Source organism: Oncorhynchus tshawytscha, linkage group LG25, assembly GCF_018296145.1.
Source record: "Oncorhynchus tshawytscha isolate Ot180627B linkage group LG25, Otsh_v2.0, whole genome shotgun sequence".
Taxonomy (NCBI): Eukaryota; Metazoa; Chordata; class Actinopteri; order Salmoniformes; family Salmonidae; genus Oncorhynchus; species Oncorhynchus tshawytscha.
In genome coordinates, this window is record NC_056453.1 from 44,905,994 (window position 1) to 44,933,612 (window position 27,619).

General features: G+C 43.0%; 1 protein-coding gene across 1 annotated transcript; it reads left to right on the forward strand.

Annotated features, from left to right (window-relative positions):
• The first annotated feature begins 1,220 nt into the window (after positions 1-1,220).
• Positions 1,221-27,619, forward strand: LOC112237545 (isthmin-1). The gene is made up of 6 exons (XM_042305790.1): positions 1,221-2,496; positions 6,485-6,709; positions 11,126-11,441; positions 21,556-21,699; positions 23,633-23,722; positions 25,255-27,619. The coding sequence occupies exons 1-6, from the start codon at positions 2,356-2,358 to the stop codon at positions 25,770-25,772; spliced, it is 1,434 nt and encodes a 477-aa protein (XP_042161724.1). The 5' UTR covers positions 1,221-2,355; the 3' UTR covers positions 25,773-27,619.

Consider the following 27,619-nt stretch of genomic DNA (forward strand, 5'->3'; position numbering starts at 1 on the left):
TGTAGACTTCAGCTACAAAAAAATTGACTTACCTCTAGAAAATGTTTTGTGTGCACAAACATAGCAAAAAAAAACCCTGCCAAAGACCAAAACGAACTTCAGAAAATGTTGCCATAATATATGCTGGGAAGCACACGGTAAACTTTAGCCTACACATACAATTGAATTAGCTGACCATTTTGAAAAGTCTTCAACTTCAAAACTTTGTTCTCTCTATAGCAAAGCTTAGTGTAACAGTATAACTTTAGACCGTCCCCTCGCCCATACCCGGGCGCGAACCAGGGACCCTCTGCACACATCAACAACAGTCACCCACGAAGCATCATTACCCATCGCTCCACAAAAGCCACAGCCCTTGCAGAGCAAGGGGAACTACTACTTCAAGGTCTCAGAGCAAGTGACGTCACCGATTGAAATGCTATTTAGCTCGCACCACCGCTAACTAAGCTAGCCGTTTCACATCCATTACATTAGATAATATGGCTGTACTCACTAATGGCCTCATTTGTTGTTATTGAATGGCAAAGACACACCCAAGAAACTCCCACATCAAACCACACCCCCAAGATAATGGTTGTTTGCATTCAGTCATGGCAGCTAGCATTTCTTAATGAGCATTAATGGAAAAACAAGGGTAAATCAGGAAGTGCAGTCACCCTTTAACGTTTCCATTTGTTTTAGGGAACTGTACTATTGGGAACAGATGGAGATGTCACTGGGTGATCAGTGACCAGGTCCTTTGAAGAGGGCAATAAACAAAGTCCTTAAAAGTATAATGTTAATTTGAAATATATTCATGTTTGAAGTCGATATGTCCAGTTCCTGTAATAACATACATCGGGCACATGTGCAAATACCTACCCTACAGAGTAGGTGGCCTGTGACTTGTGAATTGTGACTTGTGATTGTGAATTAGAGCCATGGTGATTTGACTTACCACCATCCCTCCCGCGTCACAGGGTTTTGACAAGAAGGGATGAACTAAATGTCAGAAGTGATTTTTCATAGCAGGTTAGAATTTATGCTGTACATTGAGAGAATTACGTAACAGGTTGAGATAATTAACGTAACAGGTTAGGATAATTAACTTAAGGTTAGGAAAATAGTTCGGGTTAGATAAAATACAATATATATACGTTCGACGTCAATTTGACATGACCCTTCTAGACATGACCCGTATCGGGCGCTGAAGGGAGAGAAAGGGGGAGGGGGAGTTGACAGCAAACCAGCAGAGGGGCGTATTAAAAAAATCACTGGCAGCGCGCTGCAACAGAAAACAGCCTGTATAGCATGCCCATAGTATAGGAGTGTGGATTGACTGCGGTTTGGTTTACACCCTTTGGACACGGTGAGGAACGGGACGCACTTGGAGCTTGGATTGGATAGCTGCTGGTTTTAAACTGCGCAGAACTCAGCCCAGAATTATCACCACCACGCCTATATTCGCCACTAATGGACGGATAATGTTCGTGGTTGAAAAGGATAACTATTCAAACTAGAAAGGATTATTTTGGGGGGATCCACTTCTTGGCGGTTGGATGGTGTGCGAAAGGTAGCCACACCAGCAAGTTCACTCTCTACGCAAATTCAAAATGACAATTTTTGGATAGGGGATAGCCTATGTAATGCATAAGGGATCATTTGTGTCCAAAGCATCAAAACCCAGGAGTGCTGCATACCACAGATGAGAGAGAAGGGAACGAGGTTTGATTCTGAAGTATTCGTGTAAACAGTGGAGAATGCAGTGGGGGAAACACGGGTCTGGAACTGGGCTGCACGTTTCTTGATCGTGGAGAGGACCTGGAGTGCAACAAGCAATAGCCTACATTTCTATAACATACTAAATTGTGCGCAAGAAAATTGTCCCGCTGTTATTTAAATACTTTTCTCATGGGTAGTGTTATTCAGTCGCCCTGGCAGCATTTGGATAATTAACTTTGGAGATCCATGCCAACATAGAAGGAGCATAGTTCAAGGGGATACCACAGGAAACCTTGCTGAATGGACCTTTAACTTTGGTTTGGTTTAACGTTATCCTTTTTACACAGCGAATCCGGACTCGCTTTTTGGCACATTTGAAGAACGCTCTCCACCGAGGCTGGTCTGATGTAATTCAAAATAAACAAAATCAACCTAACCTGATCCCAAACACAAACTTTAGACAGATTGTATTTTATTACGTCCTACCCCCCCTTTCCCATTAAAAGTGTACTTCTGAACCTCGAAGTGGCTCCGAAGTGGTGTTGTGACTCCTCGCCCGCAGCGGATCCGGAGCTTGGAGTGTCTGTAGCGGGAGGAGTTGGCGGCGGACCCCCTGTCACACAGCAGGGACCCAAGACGGGTAGGGTGAAAAAGATGGTTCGATTGGCGGCAGAACTGTTGTTGCTTTTTGGACTTCTACTTCTTACCTTACACATTACGGTGTTAAGGAGCAGCCCGCTGAATCAAGGGAATTTAACTTTGAGCCAGGATCAGCAGTATACAGTGATTGCAGAGGTGAGTGCTATTTAATTATTATATTCTGTCGGAACCTGCAGTTTACATTGCAGGGACTCTAGGCTATTGAGTTTGGGGTTAGGGCTCAATATCAACATGGGGAATAAGCCTGTAACTTCTATTCTATGGGATCCACAGTCCTTTTCAGAAATGCTTCTGTAACACATTGGCTCTGAAATGGGAAGTGCAAAGGGTCTATTTAACCACAGATAACAGACATGATATATTATGGACACATTCCCAGAGGGTCATTGAGGTTTGGGGTTTATGATATACAGCCCCCAAACTCAACTGGCTGATCGGATCCAGACCCAGAACGGTGTCAAAACGGACCACGGGTCCCAAAATAATATTTGTACAGTACCAGTCAAAAGTTTTAGAAAACCTACTCATTCAAGGGTTTTTCTTTATTTTGACTATTTTCTACATTGCAGAATAATATGTGTTATTTCATAGTGATGTCTTCACTGTCACGTTCTGACCTTAGTTTTTATGTCTTTGTGTTAGGTTGGTCAGGGCGTGAGTTGGGGTGGGTAGTCTAGGTTCTTTTTTCTATGTTATATTTCTATGTGTTTGGCCTGGTATGGTTCTCAATCAGAGGCAGGTGTCGTTCGTTGTCTCTGATTGAGAATCATACTTAGGTAGCCTGTTTTCCCCATTTTGGTTGTGCGTGTTTAACTTCTGTTGTGTCTGTTCACCTGGCAGAACTGTTTCGTTTTCTCTTCGTTGCGTTTGGGGTCGCATGGGTTGCGAGGTGGGGGTTTGTTGGGACAGCGGTAAATGACATTATCCATCCAGATCTCCTGCCACCTAGGAAATGTGTGGGACCAGACCTTCTCAAATAGCACTTGAGTACCCCTGATATACAGTATAAAGAGACAGTCTATCTATCAGTCCATTCATAGAGCCTCAGTCCCCTGGGAGAGGCCGGTAGTAGGAGGTGAAATGGTACATACACACACACACACACACACACACACACACACAATAGTCTCCCTAGGAGAGGCTAGTAGTAAGAGGTGAAATGGTACACACACACACACACACACACACACACACACACACACACACACACACACACACACACACACACACACACACAATAGTCTCCCTAGGAGAGGCTAGTAGTAAGAGGTGAAATGGTACACACACACACACACACACACAATAGTCTCCCCTAGGAGAGGCTAGTAGTAAGAGGTGAAATGGTACATACACACACACACACAATAGTCTCCCCTTGGAGTGGCTGGTAGTAAGAGGTGAAATGGAAGATGGAGAGAGGGGGTCACATGGTCATAGTCCACTCACCTTCATCATAGTTGGGGGTTCCGTGGGGATTCCATTCCTTAGTTGCAGGCACTACTCTTGTCATCACAGCCTCATCACAGTCACCCTCGTCTCCTACTTGGGGATGGGGAGAGAGGTCAGGTCAGCGCTAGAGGTACCCACCCTTCCCACCACATCCCTATGGTGTGGCCTGTACCTGCAAGGAACACTCGGCTCTGATTGGCTTTCTGGTTTCACATGACATTTCTAGTTAATACTTTACTATTTATAGTTAGCTTTCCAACAGAAGGGCTCTCTCTCTCCACACTTTTACACCGCACTGTTGCTGCCTTTACTTTAAAACCACTGTTATACTGCAGCTTTACAGGCAAAATGAAACCTCTCTTTTTGTCTCCCCATTTTAATTCAAATCCATCACATTTAATCCCCTTTGATGACTGGAAATGTGTCTGTTTGTTCAGGCTGACCCTTGTCTCCACCTGTTTTAACCAGGTCAGTATGGTTTATTACCGTAGACATATTTAGGACTCCCCATCATCAGAATCAATTGAACTGATATCCACCAATGGACCTGACCCTGTTCTAGAATTAGAATTATATCCATTCTAAAATCAGTCATTCTAGTTCTATGGTTTGAGCTGCACATCTAAAATAGCCACAGTGCACAGGACAGAGGGCAGCTACTTTGATGAATCTCAAATTTCAAATATATTTTGATTTGATTAACACTTTTTTTTGGTTACTACATAATTCCATATGGTGTGTCCAAACTTTTGACTGGTACTGTATATAAATATCTTTGAAAATACCATATTAGTACAGATGTAGGGTCTTAATTTGATCACTCTTTTATTGATTACAATTTTCCTGCACAGGAGGACATGCAATCTTTCCCTCAAGAATTTCCCTGTATTTAGCGCCATCCATCATTCCTTCAATTCTGACCAGTTTCCCAGTCCCTGACGATGAAAAACATCCCCACAGCATGATGCTTCTCTGTGGGGATAGTGTTCTCGGGGAGATGAGAGGTGTTGGGTTTACGCCAGACATTTTCGTTGATGGCCAAAAAGCTCAATTTAGACTCATCTGACCAGAGTACCTTCATCCATATGTTTGGGGGAGTCTCCCACATGCTTTGTGGCGAACATCAAACGTGTTTGCTTATTTTTTCTTTAAGCGATAGCTTTTTTTCTGGCCACTCTTCTGTAAAGCCCTGCTCTGTGGAGTGTACCAGATCCACTTCTAGTAGAAACCACCAACTCTAATTAGTGTGGACAGAGCAGGGCCATAGTATTTTAGACAGAAATGAAACCATCAAAGAACAATGAAATAACACAGGACAGGACTAGGATAGAGAACCGATTGGGAATAGCCCTGTCATAGGTACTGGCTCTGTGGGCTTTAGCTGATGTGTTGTGAGTAATGAGGTGGCCTATCTTGGGGAGGGGGATCAATCTGATGTAGCTAAGTGGTCCTCTATAGTGGGTACAGAGGTAAAGATAGATCCAAAGGGGGAGCCCAGGGCCTGTATCCACAAAGCTTTTCAGAGGATTTGTTAAATATAATCTTATTCATTCTGATCTAAATGTCAGAAATGATCTTAGATCATAATTTCTACTCTGAGACACTTCATACAGGCCCTGGTCTCTGTGGGGGGCCAGGTGTAGAGGTACAGACTGACCCCCATCCATCAAACAGGCACATAAATTACAGGACAACTGAGAATAAGAGATATGGTTCTCTCTGTTGGTTTAAGGAAGGTTAAACTGATTGCCCTAAATAAATACAGTCAGCTCTAAAAGTATTGGGGACAGTGACATATTTCTTGTTGTTTTGGCTCTGTATTTCAGCACTTTGGATTGGAAATGATATAATGACTGTAAGGTTAAATTGCAGACTGTCAGCTTTCATTTGAGGGTATTTCTATCCATATTGGGTGAACCATTTAGAAATGACAGCACTTTTTGTACACAGCTCCCCCATTTTAGGGGACCAAAAGTATTGGGCCAAATTCACTTGTGTATTAAAGTAGTAAAAAGTGTAATATTTGCTCCCATAATCCCAGGACACAATGATTATGTCCTAGCACAGTATGCAGTCACCCCCCACCTACATGTACAGATTACCTCTACTAACCTGTACCCCCGCGCACCGACTCAGTACCAGTGCCCCCTGTATATAGTCTCGTTATTCTTATTGTGTTACTTTTTATTATCGTCTATTTGGTAAATATTTTCTTCTTGAACTGCACTGTTGGTTAGGGGCTTGTCAGTAAGCATTTCACGGTGAAGTTTACACTTGTTGTATTTGGCGCAGTTTGGTTTGATTACATTCATTTTAATAGGATTCTTGAAATATTTTATTTTCACTGTGTGTTTCAAATATGAGTTTACCTAAAATAAAGACTTCATCAAGCTTGTGACCACACAACTTGTTGGTTGCATTTGCTGTGTTTCAGATTCTTTTTAGCCAAACAGAAATGAATGGTAAATAATGTATTGTGTCATTTTGGAGTCGCTCTTATTGTAAATAAGAATATAATATATTTCTAAACACTTCTACATTAATGTGGATGCTACCATGACTACAAATAATTCTGAATGAATCATGAATAATGATGAGTGTGAAAGTTACTGACGCACAAATATCATAATACTCAAATATCTCTTTCTCTCTCTCTTTCTCTCCCCCCATCTAGAATAATGTCAGAACAGAGAGCAGTTTGTTAGCCCAGAAGGGTCCAGGGAAGCGGAGAGGATCAGAGCCCCAGTCAGCCCAGAGGCCTGCTGCCCTCCCCTGGGCCCCGAGTCAGGCTACCGGAGGCAGCCTGCAGAGAGACAGGCCTGGGGCCTTCCTCCTGGACCTCAGCAACTTCCCTGACCTCTCCAAGGCTGATATAAACCGACAGAACCCAAACATACAGGTAACACTGTCCCTCCGTGTAAACAGACAGGTAACACTGTCCCTCCTTGTAAACAGACAGGTAACACTGTCCCTCCGTGTAAACAGACAGGTAACACTGTCCCTCCTTGTAAACAGACAGGTAACACTGTCCCTCCTTGTAAACAGACAGGTAACACTGTCCCTCCGTGTAAACAGACAGGTAACACTGTCCCTCCTTGTAAACAGACAGGTAACACTGTCCCTCCTTGTAAACAGACAGGTAACACTGTCCCTCCTTGTAAACAGACAGGTAACACTGTCCCTCCTTGTAAACAGACAGGTAACACTGTCCCTCCTTGTAAACAGACAGGTAACACTGTCCCTCCTTGTAAACAGACAGGTAACACTGTCCCTCCGTGTAAACAGACAGGTAACACTGTCCCTCCTTGTAAACAGACAGGTAACACTGTCCCTCCTTGTAAACAGACAGGTAACACTGTCCCTCCGTGTAAACAGACAGGTAACACTGTCCCTCGTGTAAACAGACAGGTAACACTGTGTAAACAGACAGGTAACACTGTCCCTCCGTGTAAACAGACAGGTAACACTGTCCCTCCTTGTAAACAGACAGGTAACACTGTCCCTCCGTGTAAACAGACAGGTAACACTGTCCTTGTAAACAGACCTCCTGTGTAAACAGACAGGTAACACTGTCCCTCCGTGTAAACAGACAGGTAACACTGTCCCTCCGTGTAAACAGACAGGTAACACTGTCCCTCCGTGTAAACAGACAGGTAACACTGTCCCTCCGTGTACACAGACAGGTAACACTGTCCCTCCTTGTAAACAGACAGGTAACACTGTCCCTCCTTGTAAACAGAGGCAGGAAGAGCAAACAGGAAGAGGCAGGAAGAGCAAACAGGAAGAGGCAGGATACCCTGGTGGACATCACTACCCTCTCTCAACAATTCAATGAAATTCAAAGAGCTTTATTGGGAAACATATTTTTACATTGATAGTTAATGTACAAAAAGGGAAAATAAATAAACATGAATATAAACTCAGCAAAAAAAAAAACGTCCCTTTTTCAGGACCCTGTCTTTCAAAGATAAATTGTAAAAATCCAAATAACTTCACAGATCTTCATTATAAAGGGGTTAAACACTGCTTATTCAATGAACCATAAACAATTAATAAACATGCACCTGTGGAACGGTCGGTAACACACTAACAGCTTACAGACGGTAGGCAATTAAGGTCACAGTTATGAAAACTTAGTAGAAAGGTCTCTTTAGTGTCCTGACTCTGAAAAACACCAAAAGAAAGATGCCCAGGGTCCCTTCTCATCTGCGTGAACGTGCCTTAGGCATGCTGCAAGGAGGCATAAGGACTGCAGATGTGGCCAGGGCAATAAATTCCAATGTCCGTACTGAGACACCTAAGACAGCGCAACAGGGAGACAGCTGATCATCCTCGCAGTGGCAGACCACTTGTAACAACACCTGCACAGCATCGGTACATCCGAACATCACACCTGCGGGACAGGTACAGGATGGCAACAACAACTGCCCGAGTTACACTGGGAATGCACAATCCCTCCATTTTTTAAAATGATTTTACTTACCTTTATTTAACTAGGCAAGTCAGTTAAGAACAAATTCTTATTTTCAATGACGGCCTAGGAACAGTGGGTTAACTGCCTGTTCAGGGGCAGAACGACAGATTTGTACCTTGTCAGCTCGGGGATTTGAACTTGCAACCTTTTGGTTACTAGTCCAATGCTCTAACCACTAGGCTACCCTGCCGCCCCATCAGTGCTCAGGCTGTCCACAATAGGCTTTAAGGCAGGTCCTCACCAGACATCACCGGCAACAATGTCGCCTATGGGCACAAACCCATCGTCTCTGGACCAGACAGGACTGGCAAAAAGTGCTCTTCACTGACGAGTCGTGTTTTTTTACTGTTATATTGATGCTGTTGACCCGGATCACTGGTTGCTGCGGAAACGGAGGAAGGTCAAAACGGGGGTGAGTGTAACGGATGTGAAACGGCTAGCTTAGTTAGCGGTGCGCGCTAAATAGCGTTTCAATCGGTGACGTCACTTACTCTGAGACCTTGAAGTGGTGGTTCCCCTTGCTCTGCGAGGGGTAACGATGCTTCGTGGGTGACTGTTGTTGATGTAACAGTAACAGTATAACTTTAGACCGTCCCCTCGCCCATACCCGGGCGCAAACCAGGGACCCTCTGCACACATCAACAACAGTCACCCCTCGAAGCATCGTTACCCATCGCTCCAGAAAAGCCGCGGCTTTTAATGCAATAAAATGCAAATTAATAACTTAAAAATCATACAATGTGATTTTCTGGATTTTTGTTTTAGATTCCGTCTCTCACAGTTGAAGTGTACCTATGATAAAACATTACAGACCTCTACATGCTTTGTAAGTAGGAAAACCTGCAAAATGTTGGTTCCATACATAACCTTTTTTGGTAAGAGTATACCATATGTAGGTCATATGGACTTAATCCACAACAATTCAGATGGTTTTGGAGCTGTATAGGCCTGAGGCCAAACCCATCTCTCCCGATCTTCCCCAACCAGCTCTCCAGACTTCCGAAGAAAAGGTATCATGCACCCTCCCATATAACGTTCTTGTCTTCCTTCACAACCATCACTCTGAGACCCAGGGCTGTAGCCTCGCGGATTTGTTCCTCTGTCCACCACAGCCTTTAGTGGGGACACAACTGTCAGAATTTGAGGTTGTTTTCCTAGCTTCTTGAAGACTAAAACTAGCTAGCTAGCAAAAAATGCCAATATATCCTCCCCTCGCACAACAGATCGAAATGCTTCAAGTTGCTCTTATTTGAATGAAATGAAAACTAATTTGTTTGTTGCTATGTGGCAGTGTTGTGACTATCTCCTTTTTAGGAAGCTAGCTAGCCTAATTGACAAGGAAGCTAACCTCCCATTTTACCAGAGATACCAGACCAGTGAGTCATGAGGTACACTTGAAAACGAGGGGAATGAGCCAATGAGTCAGGACTATACCAAGCTTATAAGCTCAGTGGGACTGCTCAGGGAGTTGACCTTTTTACTCTTGATTTGTATTTTATTCCTCAGAGTATCAAAACTAGACCAGACAGGCTGTTGTTTTGTGTCTGGAATGCAACAGGCTAGGCTAGGCAGAGACAGGCTAGACAGACTGGTGTTTTGTGTCTGGAATATAACTTCTCTAGGGTAGGGGGCAGTATTTTGAAATCCGGATGAAATGTGCGCCCAGAGTAAACGGCCTGTTACTCAGGCCAAGAAGCTAGGATATGCATATAATTCGTAGATTTGGATAGAAAACACTCTAAAGTTTCCACAACTGTTAAAATAATGTCTGTGAGTATAAGAAAACTGATATGGTAGGCGAAAACCTGAGAAAAATCCATCCAGGAAGTGGGATTTTTTTATGTTTGTAGTTTTTCCATAGACTGCCTATACAGATTCCAATGACTTAGGACTCAAATTGCACTTCCTATGGCTTCCACTAGATGTCAACAGTCTTTAGAAATTGTTTCAGGCTTGTATTCTGAAAATTGAGGGAGTAAGACCACTCTGAATGAGTGGGCACTGCAGTGTCCCAGAGGTTTTTCACGTGCGCGACCGAGAGCATGTCTGCCTTGTTTTCCTTTTTATATTGACGAAGCTTTTGTCCGGTTGAAATGTTATTGATTATTATGACTAAAAACAACCTAAGGATTGATTATAAACATCGTTTGACATGTTTCTACAAACTTTACTTTTCGGATTTTTCATCTGCCTGTTGTGACTGCCTTTGAGCCTGTGGATTACTGAACAAAACTGAGAGTTTTGGATATAAAGAGGGACTTTAAAGAGTAATTGGGAGTCTTGTGAGTGCAACCATATGAAGATCATCAAAGGTAAGTAATTCATTTTATCGTTATTTCTGACTTTTGTGACTACTACTACTTGGCTGGTAACTGTATGTAATGATTTGTCTACTGGGCGCTGTCCTCAAATAATCGCATGGTTTGCTTTCGCTGTAAAGCCTTTTTGAATCTGACACAGCGGCTGGATTAACAAGAAGTTAATCTTTAAACTGATGGATAACACTTGTATGTTTTATGAATTTGTAATATGAGTATGTCTGTTTTTGAATTTGGCGCTCTGCAATTTCACTGGATGTTGGTCAGGTGGGACGCTACCATCCCACATACCCTAGTGAGGATAACAGGCTGGATGGTAACACATGAGAAGTAAACCATGTACAATTGTATCAAGACTGATTTCACGTCTAAATCAAGTCGCAGCATGCAATAAAAGTTATTTTTAATGTTAGATCTGAGAGAATGTTGTTGCCCTCCCAACAGACATACAGATACACTCCAGACAGACACACTTACCTTGGACCCTGCTCCTCCCTCTCCCTCTCCTTCCCCTCCTCTCCAGGTGACCATAGAGGTGGTGGACGATCTAGACGGGGCGGAGCATGAGAAAGGCCTGAAGAAGGAGAACAAACCAGGTTTGGCCGCTCCCAACTGGAGAAACTGGTGGCAAACCACCTCTTCATCCACCTCCTCTTCTTCTTCGGTCTTGACCCCACGTCGACCCAAGGAGCAGGCTAGGGAGCAGCAGCCCACCTACAGAGGAGGAGTAGCAAGTGGCAGTAACACAGAGGATAGTAACTTCCTAAAACCACTAGGGGGCTGGGAGAGGAGAGGAGGCGCAGGAGGAGGACGTGCCAGCAAGGTTCAGGCTGAATATGGTGAGTGTAGTGTGAGGAGGACTGACTGCAAGAGTATGTGTGTGTGTTTGTTAAGGGTTGTGTGTGTGTGTGTGTTTAAGGGCTGTGTTTATGTGTATATATGTGCATGTGTATTCTAAGTGTGCAAGTGTGTTTGACACAGAAAGCGGGTGTATGATTGAAGCCTTAAATCAAATGTATTTATATAGCCCTTCTTACATCAGCTGATATCTCAAAGTGCTGTACAGAAACCCAGCCTAAAACCCCAAACAGCTAGCAATGCAGATGTAGAGGCACGGTGGCTTGGAAAAACTCCCTTGAAAGGCCAGAACCTAGGAAGAAACCTAGAGAGGAACCAGGCTCTGAGGGGTGGCCAGTCCTCTTCTGGCTGTGCCGGGTGGAGATTATAACAGAACATGGCCAAGATGTTCAAACGTTCATAGATGACCAGCAGGGTCAAATGAAAGACTCTTTAGTTTCATCAGATGGATTTGTCCATTGTGTGTGTGCGTGACAGATTAGACACCTCTCGAACATCAAAGTCCTCCGACAGGAACAGGGCCAAATCAGGATGCTTCCTAAATGGCACCCTATTCCCTATATAGTGCACTACCCAGCTAGCACATAATGTTCTGAGAACCATATGTTTCTTAGAGCGTGGTTTGTCCTATGGTTATTTTGCATACAACCTTCCCACAACGTTCTGGAGAATGGTGCAGGATAGTTGTTCCAAAGCCAAGCATTCTCGGCACATTTTATTTTCTTAGCATTTCATTACTTTAACAGAATGTTTCCTGAACGTTTGAACATAGTTAATTTCATTTCAATTTTGTTTCAATTTTGGTAATGTTCCAGGAACGTTCTCCAACTGGTTTGACATTGGGAATGTTCTCAAATAGTTCAGAGAACGTTAAGAAACGACTTTCTTCTGTAGGAATTTCAGTACTTCAGTGTTTCCTCAGGTTCTATTTAAAGTCATTTTCTCAAATTATTACGAGGATGTTAAACACAAGAACACTATAGTACACTAGCATTGAAACATTCAGTCAAAGTTTTTAAGGAACCTAAAATTTCTGTTATCAGAACATTAATAAAATCTACAAGGTAAGCTTTCAAGGAACCAGAGTAAAATGTTCTCAGATGTTCTCCCTGCAACCTAAAAATAAACATTCCCAGAACATTTAATACACTGTCTGTTTTACCGGTCAGGAAACATATGGCTTCATTACCACAACCAATGTGAAACCAAAATCATACATTCCCACAACTTCCAAGGAACCAATGTGCTAGCTAGGTACTTTTCTGGTCAAAAGAATTGCACTACATGGGGGAATAGCAGACCAGTTCATATCATTCTCAATAACTGTCTATATACACACCCCTCTCTCTCTCGCGCCCCCCCACCGCCCCACAGCTGGCCTGCTAGATAGATACATTTGATGTAGAATAATTCACCCTCCCCATGGTTCGTACAGTATCCATCCACACCATGTCTCAGCTTGTCCAGCAGCTCAAACATAACACTGTTAAACAGGAATGTGGGTGCTATGGAGAGAGAGAGGAGAAATGTCATTTTATCCATCTGGGTACGGCTGTCAGGAATGAATGAGCAGGTTCATAAATTGTTACATTCTTATTCAAACCCTAAGCCCATGTTACTGACTATTTAGGACTTAATCAGGTCACAGGAACTCATGTTACTGTATCTGTGGTACTGACTGTCACTCAGCAGTGACTGAGCCAGGTCTGTAGTAGTGACTGTCACTCAGCAGTGACTGAGCCAGGTCTGTAGTAGTGACTGTCACTCAGCAGTGACTGAGCCAGGTCTGTAGTAGTGACTGTCACTCAGCAGTGACTGAGCCAGGTCTGTAGTAGTGACTGTCACTCAGCAGTGACTGAGCCAGGTCTGTAGTAGTGACTGTCACTCAGCAGTGACTGAGCCAGGTCTGTAGTAGTGACTGTCACTCAGCAGTGACTGAGCCAGGTCTGTAGTAGTGACTGTCACTCAGCAGTGACTGAGCCAGGTCTGTGGTAGTGACTGTCACTCAGCAGTGACTGAGCCAGGTCTGTGGTAGTGACTGTCACTCAGCAGTGACTGAGCCAGGTCTGTGGTAGTGACTGTCACTCAGCAGTGACTGAGCCAGGTCTGTGGTAGTGACTGTCACTCAGCAGTGACTGAGCCAGGTCTGTGGTAGTGACTGTCACTCAGCAGTGACTGAGCCAGGTCTGTGGTAGTGACTGTCACTCAGCAGTGACTGAGCCAGGTCTGTGGTAGTGACTGTCACTCAGCAGTGACTGAGCCAGGTCTGTGGTAGTGACTGTCACTCAGCAGTGACTGAGCCAGGTCTGTAGTAGTGACTGTCACTCAGCAGTGACTGAGCCAGGTCTGTAGTAGTGACTGTCACTCAGCAGTGACTGAGCCAGGTCTGTAGTAGTGACTGTCACTCAGCAGTGACTGAGCCAGGTCTGTAGTCGTTCATTTTGAGATTGTGAGAACCTTTTACTTTGGTTCCTTGAAGGTTTTCCTGGGAGGTTTTTATTCATTGCAATTGTAGGTTATTTGACTTTTTTTAATAACACTGCTAGTTTAGGTTAGCTCTTTGGAACGCCACACACAGATAGGACACTTTAATTAACTCTACCTACATGTGCTACCTCAACTAACCCGAGCCCCCGCACATTGACTCTGTACCAGCACCCCCCTGTATACAGTTGAAGTCCATACAACTTAGCCAAATACATTTAAACTCAGTTTTTCACAATTCCTGACATGTAATCCTAGTAAAAAGTTCCCTGTCTTAGGTCATTTAGGATCACCACTTTATTTTAAGAATGTGAAATGTCAGAATAATAGTAGAGGGAATGATTTATTTCAGCTTTTATTTCTTTCATCACATTCCCAAGGGGTCAGAAGTTTACATACACTCAATGATGAGCATTCTTTCATCACATTCACTCAATTAGTATTTGATAGCATTGCCTTTAAAATGTTTAACTTGGGTCAATCGTTTCTCGTAGCCTTCCACAAGCTTTCCATAATAAGTTGGGTGAATTTTGGCCCATTCCTCCTGACAGAGCTGGTGTAACTGAGACAGACAGGTTTGTAGGCCTCCTTGCTCGCACACTCTTTAAGTTCTGCCCACAAATGTTCTATAGGATTGAGGTCTGGGCTTTGTGATGGCCACTCCAATACCTTGACCATTTTGCCACAAGTTTGGAAGTATGCTTGGGGTCATTGTCCATTTGGAAGACCCATTTGCGACCAGGCTTTAACTTCCTGACTGATGTCTTGAGATGTTGCTTCAATATATCCACATTATTATCATGATGCCATCTATTTTGTGAAGTGCACCAGTCCCTCCTGTAGCAAAGCACCCCCACAACATGATGCTGCCACCCCTGTGGTTGGGATGTTGTTCTTCGGCTTGCCAGCCTCCCCCTTTATCCTCCAAACATAACGATTAATAATTTTCTGAAATGTTCCAAGCTGTTTAAAGGCACAGTCAACTTAGTGTATGTAAACATCTGACCAACTGGAATTGTGATACAGTGAATTATAAATTAAATAATCTGTCTGTAAACAATTGTTGGAAACATTACTTGTGTCATGCACAAAAGTAGATGTCCTAACCGACTTTGCCAAAACTATAGTTTGTTACCAAGAAAATGGGTTGTAATTTAATCTTCTGACTTCAACTGTACATTGTTATTTCACTGCTGCTCTTTCTCTTTAATTACTCATTACTATTATCTCTTATTCATATATTTTTTTAACCTTTCTAGCGCTAGCGGAACCCCTTGACAACATTCCGGTGAAAAGGCAGCACGCGAAATTCAAAAATATTTTTTAGAAATATGGAACTTTCAAACATTAACAAATACAGCAAATGAAAGATAAACATCTTGTTAATCTACCCATCATGTCTGATTTCAAAAATGATTTATAGCGAAAGCCCAACATATGATTATGTTAGATCACAGCCAAGTCGAAAAAACACAGCCATTTTTCAATTTTTTCAATCAAATTAAATCATTTACCTTTGATCTTCGGATGTTTTCACTCACAAGACTCCCAGTTAGACAGCAAATGTTCCATAAAGAATATTTTTATAGCCGAAATATCTCCGTTTCTTGTCCACGTTTTGTTGAGAAATCCACCGGAAATTACGGTCATGACAACACCGAAAAAAACTCCAAATTAGATCCATAGTATCGACAGAAACATGGCAAACATGGCTTTTCAGCGAGAGGAACAATGGCCGCCTTTGTCTATTATGCACAAATCACTCTGAGAGTCACCACCTGACCACTGACGCAATGTTGTCGTTCACGCTCATTTTTCAAAATAAAAGCCTGAAACTATGTCTAGTGGCTGTAGACACATTAGGGAAGCCATGGAAAAAGGAATCTGGTTGATATCCCTTTCCATGGGCAATAGAGATGCATAGAAAGACAGGGGTTTCAAAATAAGAGTCACTTCCTGATTGGATTTTTGTCAGGCTTTCGCCTGCAATATCAGTTCTGTTATACTCACAGACAACATTTTTACAGTTTTGGAAACTTTAGAATGTGCTAAGATGTCAATTATATGCATATTCCAGCATCTGGTCCTGAGAAATAGCCCATTTACTTTGGGAACGTTATTTTTCCAAAAATGAAAATAGTGCCTCCTAGTTTCAATAGGTTAAGAGTGTGCTCCTAATCTCAGCTCGTTACCTGTATAAAAGACACCTGGGGGTCAGAAATCCTTCTGATTGAGAGGGGGTCAAATACTTATTTCCCTTATTAAAATGCAAATAAATTTATAACATTTTTGACATGCTTTTTTTTTTTTTTTTTTTTTTTTTGTGTTGTTGTTATTTGTCTCTCACTGTTCAAATGAACATACCATTAAAATTAGACAGATCATTTCTTTGTCAGTGGGCAAAAGTACAAAATCAGCAGGGGATCAAATACTTTTTTCCCTCACTGTGTTTTGTTCAATAATGTGCATATTTATATAAAAACATCTGTTTACATTGGCGCCTTACGTGCAGTAATGTTTTGATTCCAAAACATCTGGTGATTTTGCAGAAATACTCATAATAAACATTGATAAAAGATACAAGTGTTATTCACAGAATTAAAAATAGACTTCTCTTTAATGTGTCAGATTTTTTCAAAACTCTATGGAAAAAGCATAATCTGAGAACGGTGCTCAGAACCCAAAACAGCCAGAGGAATCTGCCATTTTGCAATCAACAAAGTTAGAAACAACACCATAAATATTCACTTACCTTTGATGATCTTCATCAGAAGGCACTCCCAGGAATCCCAATTCGACAATAAATTAATGATTTGTTCCATAAAGTTCCATCATTTATGTCCAAATAGCCACTTGGTGTTAGCATGTTCAGCCCAGTAATCCATCTTCACGAGGCGCAGGCACATCATCCATGTCAAACAATGTATGGAATCAATCTTTAGGATGTTTTTAACATAAAACATCAATAATGTTCCAACCGGAGTATGCCTTACGAGAGTTACGAGAGGTAACTCTGTAGGGAGCGCGCGTCATGAGACCAAGGCTCTCTGCCAGACTACTGACTCAAAGAGGTCTAATGAGCCCCTCCTTTATAGCAGAATCCTCATTCAAGTTTCAAAAGACGGTTGACATCTAGTGGAAGCCGTAGGAAGTGCAACTTTATCAATATCTCAATGTGTATTCGGCAGGCCAAGCTTTGAAAAACTACAAACCTCAGATGTCCTACTTCCTGGTTGGATTTCTCCCAGGTTTTCACCTGCCATATGAGTTCTGTTATACTCACAGACATCATTCAAACAGTTTTAGAAACTTCAGAGGGTTTTCTATCCAATAGTAATAATAATATGCATATATTAGCATCTGGGTCAGAGTAGGAGGCAGTTCGCTATTCATCCAAAAGTGAAAATGCTGTCCCCTATCACAAAAACTGCATTGTTGGTTTGGGGCTCGTAAGTAAGCATTTCACTAAGGTCTACACCTGTTGTATTTGGCGCTTGTGACTAATAAAATTTGATTCGATTTGACACATAGAAATTAATTGTCTTAGGGATTAATCATGCAAGCACATTACCTTTTTATTTTGTTTTATTGCGGCACAGCGTCAGTGAGATTCAAACCTATAATCTTCTATTCTATATTAATGGATTCAGTCCACTGCAACAACCAGGATGGAACTAGCATGACATGTTCATTTTTGTCTATTCAAACATTTCAAAGGAGACACACTACATTTACGTTTTAATCATTTTAGCAGACACTCTTATCCAGAGCGACTTACAGGAGCAATTAGGGTTCAGTGCCATGCTCAAGGGCACATCGTCAGAGTTTTCACCAAGTCGTCTCAGAGATTCGAACCGCCTACCTTTCAGTTACCGGCCTAACGATCTTAACCCGCTAGGCTACCTGCCACCCAGCACTCATTAAGATTAACACACTTAACAAGATAGAGGATCGAGATGTGTTGACGCTGAGGACAGAATGTATATGTTTTTAAATAACATTCTTAGAATCTTAGGTCTTTGAACGTTACTAATGTTTTCTTGTGTTTTTATAGAATGTTTTCTTAATGTTCTGAGAACATGACTTTAAATAGAACCATGTGGAAACCTGTAGGAAACGTTAAGTTGTTGTACTGAAATTCCCACATCAGAAACATATGGTTCTCAGAACGTTATGTGTTAACTTGGTATCCTGCACCTTTCCCAGAACATTGTGGGAAGGTTGTATGAAAAATGACCCCGCTCTCACTAAGCTCTTATAAAATATGGTTCTGTGCTGCTGGTCTTGCTGAGTGGGCTGTTCTGTGTTTCTGTGAGAGCTGTGACTAGTGCGCTTTAAGTGTAATTTGTGTATGGGGGTGTAGTGGCAGGGGGGTAGAGGAAGGGGCTACGCTGCTATCTAGACTTTAATCTGTGAAATGAAGACAATGTGTGGCAGATGTTGGTTAGGGGGTGGTGTGTGTGTGTGTGTGCGCCATACGTTTAATGTAATAGTTTAGTACTCAGTTCAGGAAATGTTTCCATTTATTTTCATTAAACTTCAATGATCATTGGAACAAAAGGGAATTTCTTGCCATTTCAGCCCCATTTCCAAACAACACATTAACAGTCAGAAAAAAGCAGCCCCGGGACTCATTTGAATGTGACTTGTGCCAAGACGAGTATTTGATGACTTTTTTTTTACACTTCATTTGAGAGTATTACAGAGATTTAAGTGCCCAGGACCCACCAACCTCCCAAGGTAGAACTTGGCAAAGCAGCATATTAAGTTGCGTTGCGTCAGAAGCTTTCCTGGAAAATCTATTTTCTTGCCAAATACTTCCAGGTATGTTTGTAATTGATAACACTGAAACTCACTCACTCTGCCCTGGACTATAGTTAGACTACGACCACACTGGGGGATGGAGGAGTGACCAGGTACTAGGAATGGAGCATGTGGACAGAGGAGATGTAATCTTTGTTTTAGTCTGTAAGTTGTTCGTATGTTTGTATTTTTAAAAAAAAAAAGTGTGTATATATAAAAAAAGTGTGTATATATATATATATATGAAAATATAAACAGGAAAATAAACACGGCGACGGGACGATAGTTAAAAGTACTAATACAACCTACGCAGATCGATCTAGATGGCGAAACACAAATATAGGGACAAAGTGGAAGAAGAATTCAGCGGGTCGGTCATGTGGCTTGGGCTCCTAACGATCACGGATTACAAAAAGAAAGTTAGCTACATCGTGGTCACCAACACCACCCTACCAGACGAGCTAAACACCTTTTTCACACACTTCAAGCACAACAACGACTGAGCAGCCGAAGCCCCTTGAGGATAATGAGCGCTACATACTGACGGTCTCCACAGAGGACGTATGGAAGTCTTTCAAACGTGTTAGCCCTCTCTTAAGGTCTGCCGGGCCAGATGGCATCTCTAGCCGTGTCCTCCAGAGCATGTACAGACCAGCTGGCTGTTGTGTTCTCTGACATTTTCAATCTCTCTCTAGTGAAGGCCATTATCCTGCTTCAAGATGTCCACTATCATCCCAGCGCCCATGAAAGGGAAAGTAACCGAAATGACTACTGACCCGTAGCCCTCACTTCCTTCACCAGGAAGTGCTTAGAGAGGCTAATCAAAGACCATATCACCTCCTCCCTCCCTGACACACTCAACCCTCTCCAATTCATCTACTGCCCTGACAGATCCACGAACGAAGCAATCGCCATATTACCGCACACTGCCCTCACCCACCTGGACAAAAGGAATGCATATGTGAGGATGCTTTTCTTCGACTACAGCTCGGCTTTCAATACCATAGTGTCGTCTTAGCACAAAGCACACGGCCCTGGGTCTGAACTCCTCCCTATGCAACTGGGTCCTAGACTTCCTGACAGACCACCCCAAGGTGGGGAAGGTAGGCAAAATGACCTCCAACACTGATTATCAACTCAGGGGCCCCACAAGGGTGTGTCCTCAGCCCCCTCTTTTACTCCCTGTTTCCCCACAACTGACTGGCCTCACAGTTCCAACTCCATTATCAAGGTAGCTGACGACATGACAGTAGTAGGCCTGATCACCAACAACGACGAGACAGCCTACAGGGAGGAGGTAGGCACTCTGACGGACGTGGTGCCAAGTAAACAACCTCTTCCGCAACATCAGCAATACAAAGGATCTGATTGTGGATGAACCAGGCTGGACACACCCCCATCCTCATCAACGGGGTTGCCACGGAGACGGTCAAAAATATCAAGTTCCTCATTGGACTCATCTCGGAGGATCTCCCTCGTCCTCCTCCTGCCCTGAATAGCCACCAGCTACTGACTATTAACCTCTAATCTGAACCCGGAATTTTGGACAGAAAATCTCAATGTGGCCGCAGCCTTTTCAGTGTTTTTCCCGGTGACTAAACAGACGGTCACAAACATATTTTCCGGCAACATTTTTTCCCACTTCATAAATTGACTAGGCTTCTTTTCATTTAAAAGAACATGGAACATGAAAAAAATATTTCTGCTGAGGCGCACTTTGAATACGTTAGACCTGCCCACGTGTACTTTTCCTCTGCCATCAAAATGTGTGACAAACAGGAAATCAGACAGACGTTTAATTGCCATCGTTAAAAAGAGGGAGATTTCAGCTTTCCAGTGCTACCACGTTTATTTCTCAACTCCTGCAGTTGCAGGCGTGGCATCATTTTAAACATGCACATCAGCTACAACCAGAGTTTCGAGGTTTAGGCAGAATGACATCTTTAAAGGGGCAATGGCGTACTTTGTAATATTATTAAAACATATATATAATAATTATTATTCATAATTAATAAATGATAAAATTAAATATATTGAAAGTTCTAAAATAATACTTATGTGGTATTGTTAAAGATATTGATATATATTATTGATATATTATTGATATATTATATAATATTGATATAGATATTGAGATATTGATATAGGCCAACTGGTTAAAGTGTCGACAATGGAGTAGTCGACTGCTGTTCATTTAGTTAGCAGACTCTTCAAAAAGAAATCTGTAGCTCAGTTGCTAAACATTTTATGAATAAATGACATACTGCCATTCACGAAGAGATTCGAAAATACTCGAAATGATATTTTAAAAAATGCATAATATAAAGAACAAATTGTGTCAATTAATTCAGTAAAACTGTACATGTACTGTACTTTAATCTCAAGAGAAGATGGATTTAATGTTAAAGGATTAATGTTTTCTTACTTAGAAAATAGTCCTGAACATAGTGACCTGGACCATATCCAAAACAACTAACAATACACTGAATTCATACATTTTCAGTCATTTTTTTGTAAAATCACAACTAATTTCACCAATCTGGGGGGTAAACTCATTAAAGTATTTAAACATTTAGCTGTGTATTTAGGATGGAATCAAGGCGTTAGAATTTATCAGAGGCCACCAAAAGAGAGCTTGTTAGACAACCCCTTAGACAGCCCAGAACGCCCTGACTAGCTACCTTTTCTATTTGGCTGGCTACTCTGTGTGCTGCCTTATATTGACAGAGTTTTCTCTGTTTCCCACTTTCACCTTCTCCCTCTCTCTCCCTCTCTTTCTCTCTCTTTCTGCTCCCCCCCCCACTCCAGACTATATAGATGGAGACGGTGGCTGGAGTAACTGGTCTCCATGCAGTGTAACCTGTGGGAACAGGAACCAGAAGAGGACCAGGTCATGTGGTTACGCCTGCAGCGCCACAGAGTCACGCACCTGTGACATGCCACCCTGCCCAGGTGAGGAGGGAGGGTGTGTGTGTGTGTGTGTGTGTGTGGATCCAGGGTTGTAATCATTAGTCCAAACCGTAGAAAACAGTTGTGATGAAAGCAAGAGTTTATGTTGGACAAATTCAGGTAGGTCCCTCCCCATTTGGTTGTGTTTGGTTCCTAGTGAATGCCTGGTCATCAGTTAAATGTTCTTTTTAAAGCTGTTTTCTACTTGAATCGACATCTACAGCATTTACAGCCAACGTGATCTTTGTGAACGTCGGGGTAAATTGTCTTTAAAAGTCTATCGCTACTCTTCCTGGAGTTTATTATGGATCCCCATTAGTTCCTGCCAAGGCAGCAGCTACTCTTCCTGGGGTTTATTAAGGATCCCCATTACTTCCTGCCAAGGCAGCAGCTACTCTTCCTGGGGTTTATTATGGATCCCCATTAGTTCCTGCCAAGGCAGCAGCTCCTTCCATTACTTCCTGCCAAGGCAGCAGCTACTCTTCCTGGAGTTTATTATGGATCCCCATTACTTCCTGCCAAGGCAGCAGCTACTCTTCCTGGAGTTTATTATGGATCCCCATTAGTTCCTGCCAAGGCAGCAGCTACTCTTCCTGGGGTTTATTATGGATCCCCATTGCTTCCTGCCAAGGCAGCAGCTACTCTTCCTGGAGTTTATTATGGATCCCCATTACTTCCTGCCAAGGCAGCAGCTACTCTTCCCGGGGTTTATTATGGATCCCCATTAGTTTCCTGCCAAGGCAGCAGCTACTCTTCCTGGGGTTTATTATGGATCCCCATTAGTTCCTGCCAAAGCAGCAGCTACTCTTCCTGGGGTTTATTAAGGATCCCCATTAGTTCCTGCAAAAACAGCAGCTACTCTTCCTGGGGTTTATTAAGGATCCCCATTACTTCCTGCCAAGGCAGCAGCTACTCTTCCTGGAGTTTATTATGGATCCCCATTAGTTCCTGCCAAGGCAGCAGCTACTCTTCCTGGAGTTTATTATGGGTTCGTGCCAAGGCAGCAGCTTTATTATGGATCCCCATTACTTCCTGCCAAGGCAGCAGCTACTCTTCCTGGGGTTTATTATGGATCCCCATTAGTTCCTGCCAAGGCAGCAGCTACTCTTCCTGGAGTTTATTATGGATCCCCATTAGTTCGTGCCAAGGCAGCAGCTACTCTTCCTGGGGTTTATTAAGGATCCCCATTAGTTCCTGCCAAGGCAGCAGCTACTCTTCCCGGTTATCCAACAACATTAAGGCAGTTATATACAATTTAAAACATTACAATACTTTTCACAACTCATTGTGTTTCCTCAGGCCACTATTGTATTACCACATATCTACGAAATCTACAAAATACGTGTGTGTCTGTGTGTGTGTGTGTGTGTGTGTGTGTGTCTCTTCACAGTCCCCACTGTTCCATAAGGTGTATTTTTATCTGGTTTTAAAATCTGATTCTACTGCTGCATCAGTTACCTGATGTGGAATAGAGTTCCATGTAGTCATGGCTCCATGTAGTACTGTGCACCTCCCATAGTCTGTTCTGGACTTGGGGACTGTGAAGAGACCTCTGATGGCATGTCTTGTGGGGTATGCATGGGTGTCTGAGCTGTGAGCTAGTAGTTTAAATAAGACCGCTCAGTGCATTCAACATGTCAATACTTCACACAAATACAAGTAGTGATGAAATCAATCTCTCTACTTTGAGCCAGGAGAGATTGACATGCATATTATTCATGGCAGCTCTCCTGGCACATTTAAGAGCTCGCCGTGCTGCCCTGTTTGTGGCACCTGACCACACGACTGAACAGTAGTCTAGGTGCGACAACTAGGGGCCTGTAGGACCTGCCTTTGTTGATAGTGTTGTTAAGAAGGCAGACCAGCACTTTATTATAGATGTAGAAGTGATAAGCTCGTCTGTTACATCATTAACTGACCGTGTGTCTGTCTAAAGGTATTGAAGATGCGTTCAAGACAGCCGCCACTGAGGTCAGTCTGCTGGCTGGAACCAATGAGTTCAACGCTACAGAGCTCTTTGGTGTCGGTAAGATTCTTCCCTCTTTACTCTTTTTATTTTCATCAGATTCATCCCTCTAGCTATGTGTCAGGTTCTTCAAACGTGATTCTATTTAGCATTAGTGTCCAACTCAGGGTTGGGATCCCATGTCTATACAGTCAATTCCATGTCTATACAGTCAATTCCATGTCTATTCAGTCAATTCCATGTCTATTCAGTCATTTCCATGTCTATTCAGTCAATTCCATGTCTATTCAGTCAATTCCATGTCTATTCAGTCAGTTCCATGTCTATTCAGTCAGTTCCATGTCTATTCAGTCAGTTCCATGTCTATTCAGTCAGTGCCATGTCTTTTCCTGGTCCCAATAACACACTGTGATCTGGTTCCAATAACATGCTCTGTGATCTGGTCCCAATAGCACACTCTGCTCTGTGATCTGGTCCCAATAGCACACTCTGCTCTGTGATCTGGTCCCAATAACACGCTCTGCCATCTGGTCCCAATAACACGCTCTGCCATCTGGTCCCAATAACACGCTCTGCCATCTGGTCCCAATAACACGCTCTGCCATCTGGTCCCAATAACACACTTGGCCATCTGGTCCCAATAACCTCAGCATGGAGAAACAGGCACATCTTTGTTTTGCTACAACCTTAACATGCTGCACATAGCAACCCAGCAATAACGCCTGCAAAATATGTCTACGGGACCAATACGAATATGCACATTGTTACGTCAAACCAATAAAGCCAGTTTTTAAATGAAATAAAGGGACCGAGCGAGAGAGGAAGAGAGCGAGAGATCCAGACTAACTAACTCTGTCTCTTCTAGACCCAGACAGCTGTAGGGAGAGATCCAGGCTAACTATGTCTCTTCTAGACCCAGACAGCTGTAGGGAGAGATCCAGGCTAACTATGTCTCTTCTAGACCCAGACAGCTGTAGGGAGAGATCCAGGCTAACTATGTCTCTTCTAGACCCTGACAGCTGTAGGGAGAGATCCAGAATAACTAACTCTTTCTCTTCTAGACCCAGACAGCTGTAGGGAGAGATCCAGACTAACTCTGTCTCTAATGTCTTCTAGACACAGACAGCTGTAAGGATAGATCCAGGCTAACTCTGTCTCTGTCTCTAATGTCTTCTAGACCCAGACAGCTGTAGGGAGAGATCCAGGCTAACTCTGTCTCTGTCTCTAATGTCTTCTAGACCCCGACAGCTGTAGGGAGAGATCCAGGCTAACTCTGTCTCTGTCTCTAATGTCTTCTAGACACAGACAGCTGTAAGGATAGATCCAGGCTAACTCTGTCTCTGTCTCTAATGTCTTCTAGACCCAGACAGCTGTAGGGAGAGATCCAGGCTAACTCTGTCTCTGTCTCTAATGTCTTCTAGACCCAGACAGCTGTAGGGAGAGATCCAGGCTAACTCTGTCTCTGTCTCTAATGTCTTCTAGACCCAGACAGCTGTAGGGAGAGATCCAGGCTAACTCTGTCTCTAATGTCTTCTAGACACAGACAGCTGTAGGGAGAGATCCAGACTAACTCTGTCTCTAATGTCTTCTAGACACAGACAGCTGTGAACGCTGGATGAACTGTAAGTCTGAGTTCCTGAAGAAATACATGACCAAGGTCTCCAACGACCTCCCCAGCTGCCCCTGCTCCTACCCCACCGAGGTGGCCTACAGCACGGCCGACGTCCCCGACCCCACCACACACCGGGACTTCCGCTGGAAAGACGCCAGCGGCCCCAAGGAGAAACTAGAGATCTACAAACCCACGGCCCGGTACTGCATCCACTCTATGTTAACTCTAGAGTCCACTACTCTGGCCGCACAGCACTGCTGCTACAATGACAACATGAAGCTCATCACCCGGGGTAAAGGAGCAGGAACACCCAACCTCATCAGCAATGAGTTCTCTGCTGACCTCCACTACAAGGTCGACGTCCTGCCCTGGATCATCTGTAAGGGGGACTGGAGTCGCTATAACCAGGTCAGGCCTCCTAACAACGGGCAGAAGTGCCCAGACAACCCCCTGGATGAGGATTACCTCAAACAAGTTGAGGAGGCATGGGAGTTTTAGAGCTGGAGAGATGAACATATTAAGGGAAAAAACATATGAAATATTTGTATGAATCTTGTACTTCAATTGCTGCTTCAAACCATCCAAGGCTAGAGTCTAAATGAACAGGTCTGTCTGTTGATATCAGCCAACGTGATAAAGAGACAACGTATTGCTCACATGGACACATCATTGTCCTCAACAGAGACTATGGACTTTATTTTAATAAAACCTAACTCAATGGTAAATCTAACCACTGTCGCTAGGGCTACAGGTTCGGGGGCGTGTCAGAAATATTTTTGGCTATTTTCATAACCAGAATTATTGTCTCAGTAGCAGGAGGTGGTGCATAAGGGCTGGGTTTTGATAGCAGGCGGTGGTGCATAAGGGCTGGGTTTTGATAGCAGGCGGCGGTGCATAAGGGCTGGGTTTTGATGGCAGGCGGTGGTGCATAAGGGCTGGGATTTGATGAATAAACAAGTTGATGCTACAGAATGTCGAAGGCTTGTTGACTCCTCACTGGCCAATCAGAATGGGCTCCATGCTAAATTATGTGGTTTCTTCAAGCTGTGTATTTATGGTATTTTATGTATTGTCATTAACTCCAATGTTCGTCCGTTATAGTTTGTTAAAGAGCCTACAGAAACAAAACATACTAAACATAGTACATTTGTAGTAAATGTTTTTGAACAGTAATTGCTTCAATATGCAAATATATTGTTAACATAGCATTCACACTGATATACAGAGAACGTATGTGAACCCTTTGAATGACCTGGATTTCTGCATAAATTGGTCATAGATTTGATCTGATCTTCATCTAGGTCACAACAATAGACAAACACAGTCTGCTTAAACTAATAACATACAAAGAATGATACGTTGTCATGTCTTTATTAATCACAATGTGTAAACATTCACAGTGGAGGGTGGGGAAAAGTATGAGACCCTTTGTATTTAATAACTGGTTGACCCTCCTTCGGCAGCAATAACCTCAACCAAACATTTTCTGTAGTTGCAGATCAGACCTGCAAAACGGCCAGGAGGAATTTTGGACCATTCCTCTTTACTCTTAACCTCCTTACCATCAGCCAAACACAGTATCATAACACGACCTCCTTACCATCAGCCAAACACAGTATCATAACACAGTCTCCTTACCATCAGCCAAACACAGTATCATAACACAGTCTCCTTACCATCAGCCAAACACAGTATCATAACACAGCCTCCTTACCATCAGCCAAACACAGTATCATAACACAGCCTCATTACCATCAGCCAAACACAGTATCATCATAACAGTCTCCTTACCATCAGCCAAACACAGTATCATAACACAGTCTCCTTACCATCAGCCAAACACAGTATCATAACACAGTCTCCTTACCATCAGCCAAACACAGTATCATAACACAGTCTCCTTACCATCAGCCAAACACAGTATCATAACACAGTCTCCTTACCATCAGCCAAACACAGTATCATAACAGTCTCCTTACCATCAGCCAAACACAGTATAATCACAACACACCCTCCTTACCATCAGCCAAACACAGTATCATAACAGTCTCCTTACCATCAGCCAAACACAGTATAATCACAACACACCCTCCTTACCATCAGCCAAACACAGTATCACAACACAGTCTCCTTACCATCAGCCAAACACAGTATCATCATAACACAGCCTCCTTACCATCAGCCAAACACAGTATCATCACAACACAGCCTCCTTACCATCAGCCAAACACAGTATCATCACAACACAGCCTCCTTACCGCCAGCCAAGCACAGAGCCTTCATTTGTATGATATATGCCTCTGTAATGATCAATGTAATGATTAAAAGTAAAACTGTATAATGGA